The sequence below is a fragment of the Mustela nigripes genome, chromosome 5 (assembly GCF_022355385.1).
Source record: "Mustela nigripes isolate SB6536 chromosome 5, MUSNIG.SB6536, whole genome shotgun sequence".
In the NCBI taxonomy this organism is placed as follows: Eukaryota; Metazoa; Chordata; class Mammalia; order Carnivora; family Mustelidae; genus Mustela; species Mustela nigripes.
The window spans coordinates 109,609,605-109,634,751 of NC_081561.1; the positions used below are offsets into that span (position 1 = coordinate 109,609,605).

At 37.0% G+C, this 25,147-nt stretch overlaps 1 protein-coding gene across 4 annotated transcripts in view; it reads left to right on the forward strand.

Annotated features, from left to right (window-relative positions):
- CASP8AP2 (caspase 8 associated protein 2) overlaps positions 1–19,749 on the forward strand; it is a 33,313-nt gene extending 13,564 nt beyond the window's left edge. For 2 of the 4 annotated variants that reach the window (XM_059401065.1, XM_059401064.1), the window contains 7 exons: positions 389–463; positions 1,744–1,859; positions 6,522–8,728; positions 9,611–12,740; positions 15,330–15,429; positions 16,044–16,096; positions 18,476–19,749. In XM_059401065.1, the coding sequence (XP_059257048.1) occupies positions 389–463; positions 1,744–1,859; positions 6,522–8,728; positions 9,611–12,740; positions 15,330–15,429; positions 16,044–16,096; positions 18,476–18,491 (5,697 nt within the window). In that variant the 3' untranslated portion in view covers positions 18,492–19,749. Of the gene's footprint in view, positions 1–388; positions 464–1,743; positions 1,860–6,521; positions 8,729–9,610; positions 12,741–15,329; positions 15,430–16,043; positions 18,261–18,439 lie in introns of those variants that run through there. The other 2 variants (XM_059401066.1, XM_059401067.1) reach the window with 2 other exon arrangements.
- The last annotated feature ends 5,398 nt before the right edge of the window (positions 19,750–25,147 follow it).

Sequence of the window (25,147 nt, forward strand, 5' to 3'; positions counted from 1 at the left end):
ATCGTTTCTGAATGCTTGTCTAAATTTAGTTATAATTTTGGTTGATTAAGTGTATGAATATATAAAACCTCAACAGGCAATCAGTATAATAAAACATTTTATCTTTTCATGATTTGTTCTAAGTTTTAAAATGTCCCAAGACTTAATTCAGACAAATTTCTTTCTCCCTTGAATTTTAAGGTCTGGATTGAATGTGAAACTGAACAAAATAAATTTTTGGTTGGGACAATTTTTAGAACTAGTAATTTTACTAAATATCTGTTAGAATAGACCTTGTCTATCCTTCATAGTGGGTTGATTTTCTAAATTTTAACATATTCTGAAATGTCACTTAACCTAAGAAAATAATTTAGAATGATGCTTAAGTTAATCTTTTTCTATCTTACAGTTGCAAGTAGAATATGGTAAATGTCAGCTGCAAATGAAAGAGCTGATGAAAAAGTTTAAGGAAATACAGACACAGGTAGGATTATAGTGAATATTTTTGCCTTTTTGTTTTTACTGCCCCAGTCAATGAGAGAGAAACTTTACTGAGGCCCTAGGGCCTTTTTTTTTTTTTTTTTTAAATTTTAAGTCAAAATGTGTTAAATTGATTTTGTTAGAAATTAAGATGCTAAAGTGTTGGCAGTTTATAAGGAAACTCTTTTTTTAGTGTTAAATGAAACAGCAAATCTGGCAAAACATGCATTATTTCCTGTGTCAAGGAAACTAATATAAGAAAATGGATTGATGTTTTAAATGACATTTATGTAAAGGTCTGTTAGACTAGTTAACAGTTAAATAATGGAAAATGAATGGAGATGGTATCAGGTGGTTTGAAAGAGATTGGTTTGAGGAGCAAACTTTAGAATGGCCATTGGGAGAAAATGGTGATGCCTTCACAATTTTTGCAAGAGTGACTTTTTTTGTGAACATGATACAGCATACAGGAATGTCATGTCTTGTTCTGGTTTTTATTTATTTGGTTTTTTTTTTTTTGTAAAGTAATTTCTCTTTGTTTCCCTTTTCCCCAAAGAACCAGTTAGTACTAATAAATTCATTCTTTGTTCATCCTGGGTTTGGTACATTGTTACAAGTTAAACTTAAGTTAAACAAGTTTAACTTAAATAGTTAAACTGTTACAAGTTAACTTAAGTTAAACTTAACAGTTGTTAAATATAATAAAATTCTATCATTTTTATTTTCAATTTTCAAGATAATGACCCGGGCAGAACTTTCTTCTTGTCTTTTTATTGAACTTCTTTTTCTTTTCTTTTTTTTTTTTTTAAAGATTCTATTTATTTATTTGCCAGAATGAGTCAGAGATAGACAGCACGAGCAGGCAGGGGGAGCAGCAGGCAGAGGAAGAAGCAGGCTCCCCTCTGAGCAGGGAGCCTATCGTGGGACTTGATCCCAGGACTCTGGGATCATGACCTGAGCCAAAAGCAGATGCCCAACCGACTGAGCCACCCAGACATCCCTTTATTGAACTTTTTATTGCCTTTTCATTCTGAACCCTGTTTTAAATAGTTTCAGTTGGACTGGCCTTGCTCTGGTGCCATTCATCTTTGAATCTCTGCTGTATAATGAGCATAATAGTGCTTCTCATCGGACTTTTTTGAGAATTACATAAGATAAAAAGTATGATGCCTGGCATATAGTTAGCACATTCAGTAATCATCAGTTGTATTATATAAGTTTAATAATCCTGTAGACATATACTTTATTTCTGTATGTACTTTAAATGTATTTTATGGTGTTTAGAATTTCAGCTTAAAAAATGAAAACCAATCTCTTAAGAAGAATATTTCAGCACTTATCAAAACCGCTAGAGTGGAAATAAATCGCAAAGATGAAGAAATAAATAATCTTCACCAAAGGTACAATTGAAGGGTGTGAATCTGTGTATAAATCACTTGGGTGTTGATATGTGGACTATGTTAAACTTTTGAGTGGAAAGATAGGAAAATCATGCATTAAGAATTTAAGGTTTTACTCTAAGTGACCAATGTTTCCTCTCTCTTTAAAATTTTGGTTGGTCAGTATTCTCCAGGGAACTTCTTACCTCTCTCCTTTCTTTGCACAGCCAGACCTCCGGAGCAGTTATCTAAACTTGCTGTCTTCATTTTCTGTTTCTACTCCCCTTTGACTCCTTTTCACACTGATTCTGCTTCCATTGGTACACCAAAACAGCTGTCATTTTGGCTAACGGTGACTGCCATTAAGTCCATCAAACAGTTTTGACTTCGGATTTTAATTTGCCCTCACATTGACACACTTGACTTTCTTTCTTTGAAATAGTCTCTTGCTTTGACTTTCATGATTCTTAGTTTTCTTCCTAACTTGGGGTTTATTCTCTCATACTTCATGAGGTTGGAATTCTGCAAAGCTCAAACCTGTGTTTTTATCTTTCTCCATCAGTATTTTTATATAAGGTAATCTCACTCATACTAGGTCAGTTCCATTTATATGCAGATAACTACTTCACATCTATACAGAATTTTCAGAATTACCTCATCCAAAATGGAATTTATGATCAAACCTCTTCCATGTTTCCCACCTCAGTGGATTCCCCATCATTTATTCAGCTGGTGCAGGCCAGAGATCTAGAGGTAGAATGACTATTTCCCACACCCTTCTGAGAGTAGAAGTGAGTGCTATTCATAACTGCAGTGAGATTGCTTGGCAAACTGGGCCACATAGTCACCGTGCCTAGAAATCATTGACACTTACCTCTCTAATCATCTCTCACATCTAAATTCATTACCATGTCCTGCTGATTTTTATGTCTTTATAATCTCTCTAATTATTATTTCTCATCATATCTACCATCACTGCTACCTGTCAACTCTTATCAGGCAGTCGTCTTTGTGCGGGTATCTCTGCATCCGTTCTTGCTCTTTTGGGCCTTTGGTTTGTCTTTTATCAGTATTAAAGCTGCAGATAGGACACTGTTTTTTTATTTTTTATGATTAATTTTATTATTTTGTTTTGTTTTGTTTTTTTAGAGAGGGAGAGAGGATGGAAGGGGAAAGGTGGAGGAAGAGGAAGGAAGAGAATCTTAAGTAGGCTCCCTGCCGAGTGCGGAGCCTTACATGGGGTCTAGTCTCACAACCCTGAGATGATGACCTGAGCCGAAATTAAGAGTCGGATGCTTAACCTACTAAGCTACTCAGGTGCCCCCAGATAAGATACTTTTTAAAATGACAAGTCTGGACACTTCACTATCATAGAATTACCTCACTCTTCACAATATGGTCCTAAACTATTTTTCAGGCCTTGCCTTCAGCATTTACCTTTGTCCTAGGTGTCACAGCTCTGGTATGTCTCTGGCATTCTTTTGATTCCTTGGATGTACTGTGAGCTCTGCTTTTGCATAGACTGTTTCCACTGCCTGGAAGTGTCCTCTCCACCTGCTAAAAACCAACTCATTTTTGCAGGAGTATTATTAGTCTGTTATCCCTGAATAGGTCAGATTTCTCTTTTGTGGCTTCATGTATACTTGGAGTTTTTAAAATCAGTAATAGAATTACTTGTTTAGTTTCTTCTTCTTCTTCTTTTTTTTTTTTTTTTTTTAAGATTTTATTTATTTATTGACAGAGATCACAAGTAGGCAGAGAGGCAGGCAGAGAGAGGGGAAGGGAAGCAGGCTCCCTGCTGAGCAGAGAGACCCCCCCCAATGTGGGTCTCGCTCCCAGGATTCTGGGATCATGACCTGAGCTGAAAGCAGAGGCTTTAACGCATGGAGCCACCCAGGTGCCCCTAGTATCTTCTTATCTCCAAGTTATTTCTCTTAAAAGCCCTGTGGGCCAGAACTTTCTTTTAGTATCTGTCTTTTCACTGAACTGTAAGCTTCATGGAGCAGGGACTATGTCTGTGTATCTTCACCATTTTATCAAGAGCCTGGCTCAGAGCCTAGCACATGGCAGACAGTCAATAAATAATTGACGAGTGAGAGAAAATAATCTTATGTGTGAACTGTATGGCATCATAAAGGACTTCAGGCCACTTGAAAATGAAGATGGCTGTGTGTTTACTAACCTAAATCCCATCAGTGCAACTGGTGTAAGATTGCTTCCTGAAATATTGGGGAAATTTTATACATTTTTGGATCTTTTATGGGTGGGGTGTCATGTTTGAACAGGGTGGAAAGAGACACTGGGTGAATAAATGAAATATGAATATGAATAATGTCATTAGATTGATTGATGTGGTTGTATATTATCTAATAAATATTCTGCCGATATTTTCACTTTATAATTGTGGTCTATATTTGGTATTCTAATGGTAAGTGTTTATCATTTGGTTGAAACGTTATGTTTAATAGAAAAATTAAAAATAACATAAGGTAAAAGTTTAAGAGTATGCATTCTGGAAATTATATTATGTGAAGGTTTATTTTAAAAGAAAACTTTTCTTTAAAAAGCTTATTTATTTAAGTAACCTGTATACCCAGCCTAGGGCTCAAACTCATGACCATGAGATCAAGAGTTGTACTTCTGACTGAGCTACCTAGGTACCTCTTAAAATAAAACTTTTGATAACTTTTATCTAGTAAGGAGCTATACTAATATGTATTATGAGCTCTGTGGGCTAGAACTATCTTTTAGGAGCTTATAGTTTAATAGTTTATAGGTTTAATAAGTATGACATACATAACACATATGTCCTTTGTCAAATATGAGTTCTTTGTTGGATAAATTTATTGTGAACATTTGCCGTTCTGTGATTTGTCTATCACTCTTTATTGTGTCTTATGAGGAATAGAAGTTTTAAATTTAATTAATTAATTTTTATTTTATTTTATTTTGGGGGGGGGCAGCAAAGCAAGGTTTATTGAGTGGTAATAAAGTGATAATACAAAGCTCTTGAGGAGGGAGGGGACCCAAGAGGGTTGCCCAGAAGTTTTTAATTTTAGTGATGTTTAGTTTGTCAGATGTTTTTCTTTTATGGTTAGTGTTTTTTATGTTCATCTTTCCCAAGTGGAAGGTATCTTCTAATTGTTTTTTGAGCTAAGATATTTATTAGTGTCCTAAGGCTGCTTTAACAAATGACCACAAACTGGGTAGCTTAATAAATATTGTTGTTTAAATTTATTGTTTCATAGTCCTGGAAGCTAGAAATCCAAGATCAAGGTGTTAGCAGGATTGATTCCTTTTGGGGGCTATGTGTAGAAGGATCTGTTCCAGGCCTCTTTCCTTGGCTTGTAAATGGTTGCTTTCTTCCTGTGTCTCTTCTGTTGCTTTTATTTTCCACATAGGTCTGTGTCCAAATTTCCCTTTTTTTTTTTTTTTTTAAAGATTTTATTTATTTATTTGTCAGAGAGAGAGGGAGAGAGAGCAAGCACAGGCAGACAGAATGGCAGGCAGAGGCAAAGGGAGAAGCAGGCCCCCCGCCAAGCAAGGAGCCCGATGTGGGACTCGATCCCAGGACGCTGGGATCATGACCTGAGCCAAAGGCAGCCGCTTAACCAACTGAGCCACCCAGGCGTCCCCAAATTTCCCTTTTCTATAGGAATATTAGTTATAGTGGATTAGGCCCACCCTAGTGGCCTCTCTTTAACTTGACTGCCTTTATAAAGACCCTGTCCTCAAATCAAGGTGCACTGAGATACTGAAAGTTAGGACTTCAGCATAAGAATTTGGGGGGGGGGGAGGTGGCGGCACAATTTAGCCCATAACAAAATCCATATAAAATGTACATACTGTTTTAGGTTGTATGTCACCCATGTCCTCTTTTGTTTTATAAAAATCTCCCCTTATTCCTGAGTCTTTTAAGCTTTGGTGTTCTCTATACATTTAGTACTGATTAGGAATACATTTATGGAGATTCAGGGAAGTTATAGAAGTTTAGGAAGATGACTTAAAGTATTACAAGGAACCAAAATGAGCTATTTACATTTTATTATTAGGAAAACTGCCAGTTTTCTGGAACTCTACTATAAAACCTTAAGACTTAGGCTTTTGTTGTTGTTGTTGTTAAACAATAAGTACATGCTATTCCCCTAAGAGAGAATTCTCTTTATTTTTGCGTAGTATGTGCCACTTTAAGATGGGTATTGATGCTTTGGTTTACTGTGGAATTGTATGTGAAATAGAAAACTGGGGTAGAGAGCTCCATTGAACTCTATGATTATCTGTGTTGTCTGGCATTGTTTTACTTTTCCTTCTGTTTTAGTTGCTTTAGAGTGAGCGAGGACAAGAAAATAATGTCACTTGTTCTAAAAGAAATGAATCTCTGGTTAGTTTGGGAGTGGTCTGCTGTGGTGAGGGAAGTCTGGAAGACATTGATTAAGTGCTGGGATAGAATGGAGAGGTCCTTCAGAGTTTGAGCAAAACAACTAAAAGGGAGTTTCCTTATTTTAAAAATGGGCCCATTTAGTTGGAAGCTGGTAAGCGTCACTCACGTCTTTATATGAAATAAAATTAATTTTGCCAGTATGTGGGGCCTGACTTTTAAAGTGTTTTTGCATGTAATTAAAATCTGAATTATTAACAAGAAATTAACTTTGGTTTTTGTTGTCAATTTTTATTTCTTAATAGATTGTCCGAATTCTCACATTTTCGAAATAATCACAAAACTGCAAGGGTAGCAGATATAGTTAAAACAAAAGATCTTAAATCCAGGTCTCCCCATTTGGATGATTGTTCAAAGACTGATCTCAGAGTGAAAAGTGATGTTTCTAAAGATGGACATCATAGCACTTCACTGCCAAATCCCGAAAAGGAAGGAAAATCATATTGTGAAAAAAAGAGCACTTTGTATTTGCCTCCATCTATTGAAAAACACTGCACCAATGGCATTTGGTCACGTTCCCATTATCAGGTTGGTGAGGGTATTTCAAGTGAAGATAATAGAAGAGGGAGAAAAGATATTAGACATAGCCAATATAGCAGAGGAACTGATAGAATATGGAAAGACTTAAATACTAGTTGTGGTGATGGTGAACCAAGGAACATAGAGACTAGTCAAAGGCTACAAGGACGTCCTGAGAAATATGGTAAAGGTGAACCAAAGGCTGAAAGCAAAAATTCAAAGTTCAAAAGTAACACAGATTTGGATTATAAAAATGAACGAATTAGCTCTTCTTGGGAGAAAGAGACCTTTAGAGAAAGGTCATACACTCGAATGGACTCTCAAAGTGACAAAAAACTAGAAAGACAAAGTGAAAGATCACAAAATACAAATAGAAAAGAACTTAAATCACAAGACAAAGAAGAAAGAAAAGCTGATCAAAAATCTAAATCTGTAGTAAAAGACCAGGATCACTGGAGAAGATCTGAACGAGCATTACTTCCTCATTCCAAGAGTGAAATAAAATCTTCTCATAATTCAAGTAAATACCATCTAGAAGAGAGAAGAGGAAGGGAAGATTGTAAAAGAGATAGAGGTGTAAGTAATCATAGTTTTCAAGAAGGAAGATGTCCATCCTTTCTTTCATCCAGTAGAGCTCATAAACACATTGACTCCAAGGAAGTTGATGCTGTGCACCAATGGGAAAATACACCTTTAAAAGCAGAACGGCATAGAACTGAAGATAAGAGGAAAAGAGAACGAGAAAGCAAAGAAGAAAGTAGGCATATAAGAAGTGAAAAAAGAACACCTACAGAACATTTGCAGAAGACTAACAAAGAAATTAAGAAAACCACTACTGATTTAAAGAGACAGAATGAGCCAAAAAGTGATAAAGGTGAAGTCTCTAACACTGATGTTTCTCAAGGAACAGATAATAAAGAGCTTGTAATTAAAGCTGACATTGGTCCAAATGAAACAAAAGACTTAAAATTGAGTTTTATGGAAAAATTGAACTTAACTCTTTCTCCTGCTAAAAAGCAGCCTGTTTCTCAGGATAACCACCATAAGATAACCAGTATCCCCAAATCCAGTGGAATATGTGATTTGGAGTGCTTGGTGCATGCTACAACAGTGACATGTGTTTCCTTGGTCAATGAACATACCACAGAGGAAACGGAATCCAAGTTGTCGGAACCAAAGGATGCTCTTGCAGCTGTATCTGAAGTCAGGACCAGTAATCCAGAAAGGAAAATAGAAGAAGAAAGCAGTTTGTTAGTTAAATCTGATGAGAATACTGTGGATTGTGATGTGCCCATTTGTCATACAGAGACTTCTTTCTCAGCACCCGTGGAAATGAAACAAACAGAATCCATGTTTCCATCACCAGCAGAAAAGGAACAAACCATTAATGATACAAAGGCAGCAGTTCCTGTAGTAGTGGACATATTACAAACAAATGTTTCTCAAAACTTTGGCTTAGAATTGGATACCAAAAAAAATGATGATGTGAATTCTTGTGTTTCTGGAGGTATGGGAATGAAAGAAGCTTTTTCAATAGAAGTAGCTGAATCCAGTGACAGCATTTTGCAGCCTTCAGTTGAAGAAACTGGCATTTTGCCAATAGCCCTTTCAGAAGATGGTAACCGCAAATTTGAGCCTTCTCTTGTAGATACACCACTGGTTGAAAGTAAGTCTTGTTTGGAGCCTTCCTCACTTAAAGAGACACTAGAATCTTCACTTCAGCAGACTGAATTAATGGACAACAAAATGGAAATCGGTGAAACAAACTCAGTATATAACGATGATGAGAATTCAGTTCTAAGCATTGACTTTAATCACCTGAGGCCTATTCCAGAAGCCATCAGTCCTCTGAATAGTCCAGTGAGACCTGTAGCAAAAGTTCTTAGATTGGAAAGCCCATCTCAAGTTCCGTTATGTAATAACAGTCATAAAGGTAATAGTTTATATTATGTTCTATAACTTTATGTGAGAATGCAAAATACATAAGCAAGAAGAATTTGTGTCTTTTCTTTTTTTAAGATTTTATTTATTTGACAGAGAGAGAGAAAGAGAGAGAGACTGAGCACAAGTAGGGGCAGTAGTAGCCAGAGGAAGAGGGAGAAGCAGGCTTCTCTCTGAGCAAGGAGCCTGATGCTGGACTGGATCCCAGAACCCCGGGATCATGACTTGAGCTGAAGGCAGACATTTAAGGGTGACTGAGCCACCCAGCTGTCCCAGTGCTCTTTTTTTTTTTTTTTTTTTTTGGTAACATAACTAAAATATTCAGACCCCTGTCATTGATTTGAAATGTACATTGAGCCTTTTATCTAAATTTTGTTCTTTTTATAAAAAAGAGTATTAGGGCAGATTGTTTCAAATACTCTGCTTGCTTTCAGAGTTTTGTTCAAAAGCCATCATCAAATGGTATCGAGTAGGTGGTGCTGCTAACATGAAGATACCCAAAGATACCGTGAGTTGGTTGATGGTTAGTCTGATGACCAAACTATATTATCACTGAGCACGAATTAAGACCAGTAAAGACATACGACATGATTAATTATTAGGCATTAACATTCTACTATAAAAAAGCTATTAAAATATGAATTGGGGGTGCCTATGTGGCTCAGTCAATTAAGCATCTGACTCTTGATCTCAGCTCAGGTCTTGATCTCAGGGTTATGAGTTCAAGCCCCACCCTGGGTTCCACACTAAGTATGAAGCCTACTTATAAAAAAAATGAATTGCTGCAGTTTATAAGTTTTTATTATATGTATGGAAATCTCAAATGACTGAAGACTATAGTCATGTGACTGTAATATATATTTCTCTTCCACAGATATATTTCCACCAAATTCAGCTCAGTCTACCTCCAAGAGCAAGTCTGATCTCAATAAGGAGAATCAAAAGCCAATTTGCAAGTCTGACAAATTTGCAGATACAGACTCTCATAAGAACTCATCTTTAGATGAATTAGAAGAAGGAGAAATTATAAGTGACAATGAAAAATCTAAGCCACAAAAAAGTTTTGAAAAAAGTGTCACACCTAGAACTTCTGCTGAAGTGCAGAACACAAAAACTAGCCCAGGAAGTAGGAAAAGTACTCTGCATTTGGGTAAAGAGACTAGAAAAACATCTTCTATAAAAATCCATCAGACCAAAAGCAAATGGAATAAAAGACGAAGTGAATCTAGCAGATCTTCAAAAACAGAGAAGAAAGACAAGACAATGAGTACTTCCAGCCTGGAAAAAATAGTTCCGATTATTGCTGCACCCTCTTCTGTACGGGAGATTATGCACATGTTACGAATGATAAGGAAACATGTAAGGAAAAATTATATGAAATTTAAGGTAAAATTTTCATTGATGCAATTCCATAGAATTATTGAGTCAGCGACTTTGAGTTTTACATCACTAATTAAACACCTTGACTTATCTAAAATCTCAAAGTCCATGGCTACTTTACAGAATAATCTCTGTGATGTTATAGAATCCAAGCTTAAGCAAGTTAAGAAGAATGGCATTGTGGACCGTTTATTTGAACAGCAGCTACCAGATATGAAAAAAAAACTGTGGAAATTTGTAGATGAACAGCTGGATTATTTGTTCGCAAAGCTTAAGAAAATCTTAGTAAAGTTTTGTGATTCCATAAACTTTGGCAGTGACAGTGATGAAGGAAAACGTGAGAAGATAAATAAAGAGAAAGCCCAGTATTCAAATGGTCAGAAGGGAAATGTGGACTGCTCCAGCAAGGAAATGCTGAAAGAGAAATCCCCCAAATCAGAAGATTCTGCTAATTGTAAGTCTTTACCAGGATGTAAAAAGTCTGAGGAAAAACATCAAGACCAAAATAATTTCAACATTAACACAGCAAAGCGTGACATTAAAAAAAGTTGTAACACTTCCTTCGATAATATTAAGAACTCTCAATCTGAAGAACACTCCTTGGAACCAAACCGTCCCGGCACCCCAAAGCCAGAAAAAACCGAAGGCAACACCATCGAAGACACGCAGACATCCCAGCATGCAGCTTTGAAGCCAGAGCGCAGTTTTGAGATTCTCACTGAACAGCAAGCCTCTAGCCTTACTTTTAATTTAGTGAGTGATGCCCAGATGGGTGAAATATTTAAAAGTTTGTTACAGGGTTCTGACCTTTTAGATAACAGCGTTAATTGTAATGAAAAAAGTGAGTGGGAGTTAAAGACCCCAGAAAAACAGCTGCTGGAGAGTCTTAAGTGTGAATCTATACCAGCTTGTACAACCGATGAGCTAGTTTCAGGGGTGGTTTCACCATGTCCTAAAATGATTAATGATGATAATTGGTCATTATTATCATCTGAGAAAGGCCCTTCTCTGTCTTCAGGGCTTTCGTTGCCAGTTCATCCTGATGTGTTGGATGAAAGTTGCATGTTTGACGTGTCCACTAATATAGCTTTGAGTAAAGATAATGTGTGTAGTTCAGAAAAGAGCAAACCCTGCATTTCCTCCATACTTCTGGAAGATCTAGCGGTCTCTTTAACAGTGCCATCACCTCTGAAGTCAGACGGTCATCTCAGTTTCCTAAAGCCTGAAGTTTTGTCCAGTTCAACTCCTGAAGAAGTTATTAGTGCCCATTTTAGTGAGGATGCCTTACTTGAGGAAGAGGATGCATCTGAACAAGATATTCATTTAGCTCTGGAGTCTGATAATTCAAGCAGCAAATCAAGTTGTTCTTCATCATGGACAAGTCGGTCTGTTGCTCCAGGCTTTCAGTACCACCCCAACCTACCCATGCATGCTGTCATCATGGAAAAGTCCAATGATCATTTCATTGTGAAAATACGGCGGGCAGCACCATCTACCTCCCCTAGTCTTAAACAGAATGTGGTGGCTGATGAGTCATTGGCATCTTTGCCTGGAGTGGAAAAGGACACTGATAAAGCAGCAGAGAAAGACTATGTTTCTTGTCAGAACGGAGTTTTTAAATCTGCGGAGGAACTAAATTCTGACAACAATGTTGATAGCAGTAAATCAGCCCATGAAGAACAGGACTGTATGATAGAAACACAGGTTCCCGATATATATGAATTTCTTAAAGATGCTTCAGGTAAAGTGGGCCATAGTAATGAAGTGACTGATGAATGCTTTAAGTTGCACCAAGTGTGGGAACCAAAAGTACCTGAAAGCATTGAAGAATTGCCTCGAATGGAGGAAATTTCACATTCTGTCGAGGATCATCTTCCAAACACCTATATAGACCTCACGAAAGACTCAGTCACTGAGACCAAAAACTTGGGGGAATTCATAGAAGTAACAGTTTTAAATATTGATCAGTTGGGATGCTCTGAAGGCGGTTTGGATCAGAGTGCTCAAATACTAGGTGAAATGCAGCCCGATACCGTAGATGCTTTTATTGATTTGACACAAGATGTTTCAAGTGAGAGTAAAAACGAAGGGAACTGTCCTGCCTTAGCTGTTGAACACTTTGAGTGTCAGGTGATATGCGTAGATGAAGATAACTGTAAGGAAGAAAAGGTGCAAGTGGCCGATAGGCCTTTGGAATGCATTGTTGAGGAAACCTATATTGATTTGACCTCAGAACCTCCCAGTTCACACGAAGTAAAAAAGGATGATTTAAAGTCAGAGCCGGCATCAAATCCCGATGATTCAGTATTGCCTGGAGCTTTGGATAATGCTCCTAAAAAGAGAAAAAACCTTTCTGATCTAAACCATTCTAATAAAAAACAGAGGAAGGAAACAGACTTAAGCAGTAGGGAAAAGACCAAGAAAATTACCCAAGATTCTGGTGAGAATGGTGAAGCTCACCGAAAGAAAGCCAATAAGAAAAAAGACCCTGCAGTGAGCAAAGAGCCGTCATCGTCAAGCCCAGGGATTAAGGATCTATCAGCAGCATCTGCCACATCTCCTAAAAGCCTTTCTGCAAAGAATGTTATTAAAAAGAAGGGAGAAATTATAGTTTTATGGACAAGGTAAGACTCTTGAGACTCAAGTCCCCAGGAAATGTTTGCAGGCCAGGCATCTGTCCTGTCGTGTCATCGTAGTTTAGTCATCCTGTCCTAAAATAAGGCAGGTAATGACATACTTCAAAAATGGCCAAAGTTGGTAGAAGATGCATTCTAGAGTCCAGTTCAGCTGGAGTATGGAATGATCTAGAGCAGAGGCTCTTAACCAGATTTGTGCATTAGCACCATGGATATAAGTTTTCACCTTTTTTTTTTCTTTTTAAATAGGCTCCATACTCAGTGTGGAGCTCAGTGTGGGGCTCCAACTCACGACTGTGAGATCAAGACCTGAGCTAAGTTGGTCACGTAACTTACTGAGCCACCCAGCTGCTCCTGTTTTTTTGTTTTTGTGACATTTTTTTAACTAAAAATTCTTTGATTTGTAAGGAACTGGTATAACCACATTTTTATTTTTTTTAAAGATTTTACCTATTTTTTTTAAAATATATTTTATTTATTTAACAGGCAGAGATCACAAGTAGACAGAGAGGCAGGCAGAGAGAGAGGAAGGGAAGCAGGCTCCCTGCTGAGCAGAGAGCCCAATGCGGGGCTCGATCCCAGGACCTTGGGATCATGACCTAAGCCGAAGGCAGAGGCTTCAACCCTCTGAGCCACCCAGGCGCCCCTACCTATTTTTTTTTATTTGAAAGAGAGTGTGAGCATGGGGACAAGCAGAGGCAGAGGGACAAGCAGCCTTCATGCTGAGTGCAGAGCCTGATGTCAGGCTCGATCCCACAACCCCAAGACTGACCGGAGCCGAAATTGAGTGTGAAGCTCAAAACACTGAACCACCCAGGTGCCCTAGCATAACCACATTTTATTTATTTTTATTTTTAGAAAGATTTTATGTATTTATTTTATAGAGCACAAACAGGGAGAGCAGCAGAGGAAGAGGGAGAAGCAGGCTCTCATGCTAAGGATGGAGTCTGATGTAGGGCTCGATCATGACCTGAGCTGAAGGCTGATGCTTAACCAACTGAGGCACCCAGGTGCCCATAACCAATTTTATTTTTATTTCATTTATTTATTTTTAAAAATATTTTATTTATTTTAAAGATTTTATTTATTTGTCGGCAGGGGGAGGCACATGCAAGGGGAGCTGCAGGCAGAGGGAGAAGCAGACTCCCTGCTGAGCAAGAAGCCTGCTATGGGACTTGATTCCAGGGCTCTGGGATCATGACCTGAGCCAGAGGCAGATCCTTTGCTGATTGAGCCACCCAGGCGCTCCCCCGTTCCCCTAATAGCCACATTTTAGAAAGGAAGAAGGACAGGTGGTGTAAGACAGGGCAGAAAGTGTGAGGCTTTGTAATTTGTATTTTCCCCTAAACTAGGAGTTTGAAAAAAGTTTCATTAATAGGTTGCACTTTGGATTCCTATGTGAACATTTAAGAAATGTAGATTTAAAGACCCCATTTCAGACACAAATGTAACTGAAGTTGTGAACCATTGGACTAGACGTTCATTGCTCCCCAGACTTATCTAGTGTGCATAATGAGGGAAACTCAATCATATTGAAATTGGTGACCGGTTTTATTATTTTATTTTATTCTATTCTACTTAATTTTATTGTATTTTATCTTTTAAGTGAGAGATTTGTTTATTTTAACCAAAAACACTAGCTACCACAGAACACCACCAGTCTCTAAAGTGCAGTCTGGGGGCATGCACGTTGGGGAACAGCTGGTGTTGGGAACACGTGGAGAGCCTGGCTCCCTAATCTATTGAGAGCCCCACGTCTTCTCTCCCTTGTCACCCTGAACTTAGCTCAAATCTCCAGAAACTGTCTCTTTGCTTTTGCTCTTAACCTCGGGCCCCAGAAGTGCTCAAAGGTCTGAGGGAGTTCTGTAGCAAGCAACTTCCTGGTGACCAGTTTTGTTTAATACCACAGTCTTCCGTGCCTTCCTTCTAGGTAATTTACAGATGGCAGAATAGGATCTCAGAGAGTATAACAACACACTCTGGTTCAGACCATGTGGAAAAACAGGTCTGGGAATGAGAAGATCTGGATTCCATTTTACTGTTGGTGCTGCTGCTTATTAAGACTGTGACCATGTGGGATGCCTGGGTGGCTCAGTTGGTTGGATGACTGCCTTCAGCTCAGGTCATGATCCTGGAGTCCCAGGATCGAGTCCCGCATCGGGCTCCCAGCTCCATGGGGAGTCTGCTTCTCTCTCTGACCTTCTCCTTGCTCATGCTCTCTCTCACTGTCTCTCTCTCAAGTAAATAAATAAAATCTTTTAAAAAAAAAAAAAAGACTGTGACCATGTTTGGGCCCAAACAATTAAAGAGAGAATTTTGGAAAAAATCTTTAATTTTGGCATTAGAATAATAATTTTGTTTTAGAAAATTTTGGGAAATACCTGTGAGCTCAGACATCATCCATAATACTTCTCAGAGATCCTCATTGTCCATATTTTGGTATATACATTTTTTCTTTTTTTCTGTGGGTTTTAATAAAAACGTCACCTCTATTGTAGATATTAAGGCAGTGGAGTTTTTGTTACTTTTCGGCTCTAATATGCAAAGGCTAAACAAATACCATTATTCTCTCTTCAGAAATGATGACCGGGAAATTTTATTGGAGTGTCAAAAAAGAGGGCCATCACTGAAAACATTTTCTTATTTGGCTGCCAAATTGAATAAAGATCCGTATCAGGTAACTACCCAATTTTTGCATCTTTGTAGTTTTTACAAGTGTTGCTACTATAAATAGATTTAACTTTTGTCATGCTTAAAATATGTAGATATTTATTAGCTAACTTCTTTTTTTTTTTTAATTTTTTTTTATTAGCTAACTTCTTTAACAATATGGCTCTTCATGTACAACTGTTAAAAACTTATTAAGGGGCACTTGGCTGGCTCAGTCAGTAGAGCATGTGCCTCTCTATCTCAGGATTGTGAGTTTGAGCCTCACTTGGCGCATAGAGATTACTTAAGGAAATTAAAACTTAAAAAAATAAAATAAAAACTTGGTGATTATGGAAGAAGTTTGGAACGATTCTAATCTTTTTCCCTATTGTCTTACCATTTACCTATTTAATTTCAAGCTGTCTTGTAATGATGTTTGCTTGTTTAAGAAAGTTTAATGTTAAAAATTAAACCTGTAATCACCTTTAGTATGAAGGCACTTCATTTTTCCAAGCATTACTTCATTTCTTTATTATTGAGGGCTATTTTTTTTTCTCTAGATATTTTATGAAAATATTAATCACAGATAAAAAAAACTGTTATTGAGATATCTGTAATTAACATTCCTTTAACATTTTTCAGGTCTCAGAAAGATTCCAGCAGTTAATGAAGCTCTTTGAAAAGTCAAAATGCAGGTAGTTAATGGTTCTGCTACAGGAGACTAGTAAAGTAAATGTTTGATACTGTTACTTACTGTGCAGTTAAGGGCCTGTTAGTCACTGAAGATACGAGTAGTGGGTGAGAAACATCCAGTTGAGTCCCTGCTTCAGTTACAGGTTGGAGGATGATTGCCCATGCAGGATTCTAAGGTCACCTCATCCATAGGGACCTGCTCAGAGTGAAGCCTGCTGCAGTTCAGATCAGCATGGCATCTCTCAACTCTCTCTTAAGTGTAATTGACATACTATATGACTTTTTTTTCAACCTTCTGATGGCTGATGAGTGTAAGATGGAGAGGAAATGCATTTGTTGGTTAATAAAAAATCTTTTATAGATGAAGAAAATAAAACATTTTTCAATAGCACATACTTCACTGTTAATGAAATCTATTGTTTTTGTAATTTAATATTTTTCAAATTTTAATTAGTACTAAATACTTTTGGAATATAGAACATACATCATTCATAAACATGAAATCCACTGTCATCTGAATAGATGACATGATTTACTATGTTAATTTAAATTAATAATGTTCACAGACATGTTTCCTCAGTTTATTTAAGCCATTTCTATACAGGTTTATTAAGGCAATAATTATCAGCAGGGTTTTTTTCTGTAAGACCTGAAACAATTGCTTAGATATTTTGGACCTTTACATAAGGAAAATTTTAAAGATATGTAACCTATTGCTATTTTTCAATTTATTTGTAATCATAATTATTTGACTACAGAACACCAAATTTCAAATTCAGTTCAAATTAAATCTGAATAGAAACTGTATTTGGACATAGGTCTTAATGTGAAGCGTCCTGAATATTTTTGTTTTAAATCTATTTCTGGACCCAGTGTAAAGTACTATCTTGAGATAGATAATCTGTTAATTTCAGTATCCTCTTTAAGCAATTTATTTGCTAATGAGATTTTAAGAAGATATTTAGCAGTTTACTGTGATGTTAAAATCCTATTTACATAATTCTGAATGTAAGATTGAGTAATGGAGTATTTAAATGGAAAAAACTTATTAAGAACTTTCCAAAATGGCCTGATTCTTTTTCAGATTTACTGTGCTTTAAAATTTTCACTGCCTTTAAGAACTTCAGCTGAGGTTTTATTTTACCTGAATATTCTCTTAAAATGTGACTTCCATTCTCTCGTGGAGATAATATACATTCATGAAAGAATTAACTTGTTCCTGGAAGTTATGCTTCTTAGTTCCAATACAAATCTAAAATCTTAATGGCTTTGATATTTGAAATTTTATTTGCTTGCATGATAGCAAAAACTGTAGGTTATTTTATTTCTAGCTGTCTCAACTATTTTTTTTTCATCCTAAGTACTATGGTCTCATTAAATTCTTGTCAAAATCAGAATATAGCAATAAAGTTACCATATTAATTCTGTAAAAAGCTAGTCCTTAATGCTGATATCTGAGTGAACTCATTTAAAGAATAACACCTTATAAAAGGGTCCTATCAGAAAAATAGAACCATAATGTCAGCATTTTCTTACATTACAGATAAATTGCTGAACTCCTTGGAGTCTTAGTTGATACTGCATACTACACAGAAGCTTAGAATTCCTCATGTTTTAAATGGGGAAGTAGAGGGCAGTTTTATGGCGTATTTGATTACTAGATAAGTCTACATTTACTATTACTCGCTGACTCTTGAATCTCAAGTCAGCATGTTTAGCTTGTTCCAGTCATCAGTCTGATTTGCTCACTTGTTACTGGTCAAGATATTTATTTTTAAACAGAACTTGTTATTAAGATAAAAGCAACAACAAAATGGCATTGAAACTTTAGTTTTGATATTTCAGAGAAACGGCTTTCTTTTCTAGATTTTTCAAAATAATTTTGTAGTATTTTAAACAATTATTTTGTTTGTTTTCATCCATTTTTATTTGCTTTTCTAATTGCCTCTCATTTTGATAAATTGTAAAATAATTTAAATAGTGTATATGTAAATATGTATAATTACAATGATGTAAAATACTTCGTGTGTGTGTATGTGTTTGTGTGTATACACACATACATGCTTTGCCTAGCCAAGGGTTTTTTTTTTTTACGTGTATAAAACTTTGTATAAAGTTTGCTTTCAATACCAGTAATGTATAAATAAAGCCATGTAAATTCTGTTATATTTTGATTAGAATGTTTCTTTTAGTATGTTTAGATAATGATTAAAAGAGAAAAAAAAAGAACTCCCAGGAGACATGGGAGCTGTTTCGAAGTGGTTCTTGGTGGGGGTGTGGCTGGCTGAATGTCTGTGAGTAGATTCATTAGAGAAAACCAGTTGCCTTTGCCTGCTTTCTCACAGCAGGTACTAGTACAGTGAACCAGACCTCTCCTGCAGGTGTCTTCACAGATAAAATCTGGCAGCAAAAAGCCCTTTTGGGTGAAGATTTGGGGAAGACAGGTAAGGATTGACTAGCTTGTGCATTATTTGTTCACTCCTCCCCCTCCAGACTCAGGACTGGTGGGTTGCACTGTCGGCCCTAGACTCTAGGAAGTGCCTTAGAAAATTGCCCTTTCTCCCATGGTGTCTGAGAGGGAGCTCTGATCTGAAGGGTTACTTGGTAGATAACAAACTGAAATAATTTACAGTGGTTTTTGTAGTGATGGGACTATCCACTAGGGGTTTCTAGTGTAGGGGTTTCTCTTCCTTCCTCTCTTTGAACCCCCAACATAGCCCAGAGGGCTGGCCCTCAGTCTTTCCCCAGAGCATACTATCACTCAGAAGAACCCGTACTACTAGGTAAGTGAGTTCATAGGCCAAAGTAAAGTGGTTAAGAGGTGCCACTGGTTCAAAAGAAAACTCCCATTACATAAGACCATTAGGCTCTAAAATTAAGCCCATAAACATTAAAAGAAATAAAGGGAAGACTAGCAATGTGATACAAGAATAAGAAATAATAACCCAAGTAGAAACATAAAAACCATAGTATTTAAAATAACATAAATGGAATAAAAAAAAAGAATGAATACAGCTGAAGAATAAATTAGGGAGTTGGAAAATTGACTCCCAGAAAGAAGCAAAACAAAACAACAAAAAAGGAAGAAGAAGAAAAAAGCAAACATGGATACAGATTTAAGTCAGATGAAGGACAGAAGTTGATGGGCCAACATTCAAGTAACAAAAGGGGTCCAGGATAAGAAAAAAATTGAAGATTGAAAGGGCCATAAAGTATCAAAGAAGAGGAAAGTACCCACGTCTAGACACATACTGAAATTTAAGAGTATTACAGATAATGAGAAAAATCTAAAAAGTTTTCTCATAATTTTTTTTTCTTGTATAAAGAACAAGAATCAGATTGACCTCAGGCTTTTCAAGAACAAAACTCGCTGTAAGAAAAACTTCTTAAGTATTGGACCTATAGTTTTACATCTATTTAAGTTATTCAAATGTGAGAGCCTTAATAAAAACATTAAGTTTTACCATTCAGAAGTCCACATTGTAAACATTTTTGGAGAAAATAGCAAAAAAGAAGCCCAGGAGATAGTACAAGAGCTAAGCAGTAAGAGTCGTTAGATACCTTGGTGAAGTGTGACTAGGACAAGAAAGAAAAAAAAGGCAGTATATACAAGTATTCACTTTGTGGGACTTCATGGAACTACTACTTTTCTCAGTGCCATATTTTGATTTTTAAAGTTCAACATTTTTAAACTTTTATACCTTACTAACTTTGGAGTAAGTTTTGATATTCAGCAGACAAACTCTATCACTTTCTTTCCTCACCATTGTAATAGATATATTTGGCTCCTCACATTTCTACATATGTGTTAGAATCAGTTTATCAAGTTCCATAGAAGCTATGAATCAATTAATTTGGGAAGAACTGACATCTTTACAATGTTGAATTTTCTAATCCCTGAGCATGGTATATCCCATTTATTGAAATTAATTTATTTAAATAATGATGTGTGTGTATGTGTATGTCTTGCATATTTTTCATTAGAGTTTTCTTAGTGTTTGCTAGTATCTGATCCTATAGTAAATGATTTCATTTTCTTTTGGTATACAGAAATATACTTGACTAGAGACTTGCTAAACTATCATATGTGTTCAAAATTTGTAGATTCTTTTGAATTTTCTGTACGAAATCAGTTTTATTTTTTCCTTTATAATCTTAAATTTTTATTTATTTTATTTTTTATTTTTTTAAAGATTTTATTTATTTATTTGACAGACAGAGATCACAAGTAGGCAGAGAGGCAGGCAGAGAGAGAGGAGGAAGCAGGCTCCCTGCTGAGCAGAGAGCCCGATGTGGGACTTGATCCCAGGATCCTGAGATCATGACCTGAGCCGAAGGCAGCGGCTTAACCCACTGAGCCACCCAGGCGCCCCACCTTTATAATCTTTAAACCTTTTTTTTATTCTACATTTTTTTTTTAAAGATTTGTATTTATTTATTTGACAGACAGAGATCACAAGTAGGCAAAGAGGCAGGCAGAGAGGGGGTGAGAAGCAGGCTCCCTGCTGTGCAGAGAGCCTGATAAGCGGGTGATCCCAGAACCCTGGGATCATGACCTGAGCCGAAGGCAAAGGCTTTAACCCATTGAACCCAGGCTCTTTTACATATTTTTGGCTAAGAACTCTAATACAGTTATATTTAGAATTGATAATAGTGAATGAACGTTCTTGTCTTATTCCTGATCTCATAGTGTAAAAGTATAATTTATCAATATGAGGCTTCCTGTGAATTGAAAAAAAAAGGATACTCTACAGATTAAGCCATTCCTAAAAGATTCTTTTTTTTTAAAGATTCTTTTTTTAAAAAATCATGAATCGATGTTTATTTCTATTAAAATGTTACTTTATTTTGTAAATGTTAATTGTGTTTTTAAGTATTAAACAGACCTTGTAATCTCAGAAGAAGCCTAACTTTAATGTGATATATTAGATCCTCTTTATATAATATTAGATTTGATTTGCTAATGTTTTGTTTAGGATTTTCTGCTTCGGTGGACGGAGTGAGATCTAAAATTTTTCTTTCTTAATGTCATGTTTTGGTATTCAGATTATTATGCTGGCTTCATAAAATGCATTGCAGAGTGTTCTTTTTCTGTTTGTCTGCGAGGTATATGATGATATTGTGAAACTCATGGGCATAAGCCCATTTGCTGGACCTATTTTGCTGTGAAATGAGTTTCTTGAACAGAAAATGTGTGGAATGCAATAATGGTGAACAGGAATTCCGGAATGCGATTCTAAGAATATGAGTGTCACCTCCTTCATGAACAGTCAGTCTGATGTAATACACCTGCTACTGAGTAGTTGGCTAGTCCATATTTGGACTCAGCTTTGACTTGGTGGTTGAGAGGTTAAGCCTTATACAGTGGAGGTACCCAAAACAGCTTTGGTGATAAGTCTATGTTGCTGAGCTGATACAAAGCTTGCTTTCTTGCCATATGGCCATTTTTACACGAAAGTAAGCACTGGGTTTGTCAGGGAAAGAGACTTGTTTCCAGAATGTATTCTCTTGTCCATCTCATCGTTGAGATTCTCTTCTACAAATAGATACCTTTTGTGAGTATTCACATGGGACACTGTATAATGTTAGAAGTTCATTCACATTGCTGCTTCCCTAGATTTTGTCATATATCCTATTATGTTCTCTTGAAGTCTTTAACTATCCAATCAAGCCTTTTACCACTGTCCTTGAATGGATTCTAGTTTTGGCCCTCTCTCTCTAAGTGAAGGAGACAACTGTATATATTGTTAAAATTCTATGCCCCTTCCCATCCCCATCCTTGGGGAAATTTTCCCATTTTCATCCTGTCCTGATTGGACTTGTAATATTATAGCAGTCACCTTCTGGCTTGTGCTAGCATGTACTGTAGAAACACCTGGAAACCGGGCCCAAATCTTTTTCTCCTCAGTTAACTGGTTATAAGCAGCTGTACCTGAGGCCAGAGGTGTGGATCGAGTGAGGAGAAGCAGTATTACATACTGCGTACAGTATTTCATATTAAAGGAGTCTGAGCTACCTGCTTATGGAGCTTTTATCTCCCAGATCTGCTTTAGCCTGCTTATTTCTATAACATTTCCTCTTAGTGATGAATGCTGCTTTTTGTGCCTAACTTTGTGGTTGGATGGGTCAGATAAAATCTGGTTAATTTTAGGCGATTTGGGTAACCTGGTTACTCGATTACCCATGGTTAGGCATTCTGGCTCTAGCAGAGCATAGCTTTGCTATAAAACACTGGAGGTATGCCCTCGGATTCTCTTATTGAGGCTTAACAGAGAATTCATGCAACATATTTATTAGCTGTAGTCTCTTTAAGTATCATCCGATTTGCTGGGATCTTGCACTGTTTTTGTACTACAGCTTGAACTCGCTGCAGAGCCTTTTCTGTGTTCCCTAGTGAAAACTGACAGCCTTACAGGTTAATCATTCAGGGGGCCAGCATAGCACATCAAATGGCCTCTGGAATTCATAAGGGCTTATCAAACATGGGTTTTGTTTTTCGGTTGAGTGCGAAGGATAGCAACATATCTTTTCACTTTGCAAGGGATAGACCTCCAGAAGCCACTGAGGTGGCAGGCCCCTTCATTTTTTTTTTTTTTTTTTTTTTTTTTTTAAAGATTTTTTTTTTTATTTATTTATTTGACAGACAGAGATCACAAGCAGGCAGAGAGGCAGGCAGAGAGAGAGAGGAGGAAGCAGGCTCCCTGCCGAGCAGAGAGCCCGATGCGGGACTCGATCCCAGGACCCTGAGATCATGACCTGAGCCGAAGGCAGCGGCTTAACCCACTGAGCCACCCAGGCGCCCCAGGCCCCTTCATTTTGATGGGGGTTTATATCCTATGCTGTGGCTTGCATGTCTTATTATGAAAGCATCTACCATACTTGCTACCTGTTTATCAGATCCATAAGCATGTTGTAGCCCAGTATGATGTTCTGGGATGTCAGGACTGTCTAGACCATGTGGTCTAGATGATGACGGAAGACAGGAAAATTGATGTAGCTAGCCTTCATACAAGATGGTGACAAGTGTATTGTCTATGATCCATTTTTGAGTTAATTTTTGTGAAGGCTGTAAGGTCTATGTCTAGATTCAGGAAGGCAAAGGAAGGGTTAGGAAAGAGGCATCTACATAAACATTTGGTGTCAGTGTTCTATTTGGTGTGGGTCCATGGATGTTCACTTTATTGTTAAAAATAATTTTTTTTTAAAGATTTTATTTATTTATTTATTTGACAGAGAGAAATCACAAGTAGATGGAGAGGCAGACAGAGAGAGACAGAGGGAAGCAGGCTCCCTGCTGAGCAGAGAGCCCGATGCGGGACTCGATCCCAGCACCCTGAGATCATGACCTGAGCCGAAGGCAGCGGCTTAAACCACTGAGCCACCCAGGCGCCCTGTTAAAAATAAATTTTTAAAAAAGAGCCATGCATGGTAGAATAATGACAGTGTTCCATGATCTGAGGATTAGGATTGATTTGATTCAGTGCACTTGAGGTATATTTTAAAAATATATATTGAGGGGCCTAAGTCCTGACATTGTGAGAGGAGCTGGTGATAAAAAGATGAATCATTCTTCCTCTGAAGGATCAGCTTCCTGGGAAGACAGATACCCAACTAACTGTGAGAAGTGGTATACTAGTGTGACAAACAACAAGTTGGGGCAACATAAAGGAAGTGCTGTATGATATGGTCCTTGAAGGATGCCAAGGCAGAGAAGAGTTGAGGAAGGCATGCGTTCAGCTTCTTGTGGGTAAATTACTTCTGAATTTAATTGAAATTTTTGGGTAGATAATACATTTGTTTTGTTTAAAAATCAAGAAGATATCAAATGTATCCCTCTGAGTCTTGCTCCTGTCTTTTTCTTTGTCCACCCTATTAGGGAAATCTCATATTAATTTCTTGTGTATATTTTCACTACTACTGTATACATTTTCATTTCGTATTTTTTCCCTTTTCTTACAAAAAGATAACACACCTTTTAGAATTATGCACCTTGCTATTTTCATTTCATAATATATGATGGAGAATGTCCCATATCTGTACATTTTCTTTTTCTTTTGTATAGCTGGAACTATACCAATGTGTGCTTTTGTATAGCTGGAAATACACCATTGTGTGAATTTATCATAGTTATTTAACCAGTTCCCTGTTGATGGACATGCTGGTGTTTCCTGTCTTCTGCAGATGCAGACAATACTGTAATGAATCACTTCATACACATCATTTCATACATGTGCAAGCATACCTGTAAATTCTTAAGGTTACGTAGTTAAGAACCAAAGTAGTTAATTAAATTAGGTTCATGAGCACACATCCTGGGAGAGACACCTGGCTGAAGGTGAGAGGAAAGCACTCTGTTTATTAAGCAGTGGTGTCTCCTAAATATGAGATGGTTATCTCTGCATCTCATACATTCATTAATCTGAGGTTGGCATTGTCATTGAACTTTATCCTTCCTTCCCTCCTCCCCTCCTCCCCTCCTTCCTTCCTTCCTTCCTTTTTTTGTCATAGACAGTTTTTACAAGTGGAAGGTGGGATCTAATTTCATGCTCCTTAGAACGACCTTTTAAAAAGCACTGAGAGGGCACCTTGGTGGCTCAGTTGGATGAGCGACTGCCTTCGGCTCAGGTCATGATCCTGGAGTCCTGGGATCGGGTCCCACATCGGGCTCCCTGCTTGGTGGGGAGTCTGCTTCTCCCTCTGACCCTCCCCCTTCTCATAGTCTCTCTCTCTCAAATAAATAAATAAAATCTTAAAAAAAGAAAAAAAGCACCAAGAAACTAAATGGTAAATGGTAATAGAATTTGAAGGTGAGTATTATTCAAAACTTTAAAATCCTTACTGGCAAGATTTAAAGAGATCATTTATGAAATGACTCTTCCCAAAAATGCCCTGATAATTGAAGTCAGATGTATTTTTTTTTAACTCACATAGGATTAAAATACAAAAGATGTTTGAAGCATCTTCATTTGTCAAATTTGTTTCTTCGTTGAAGCAAAGTGTATGTGGTAAAAAAAGTATAAAATTCTTTAGAAAGGAAAAACATAGGGCACTTG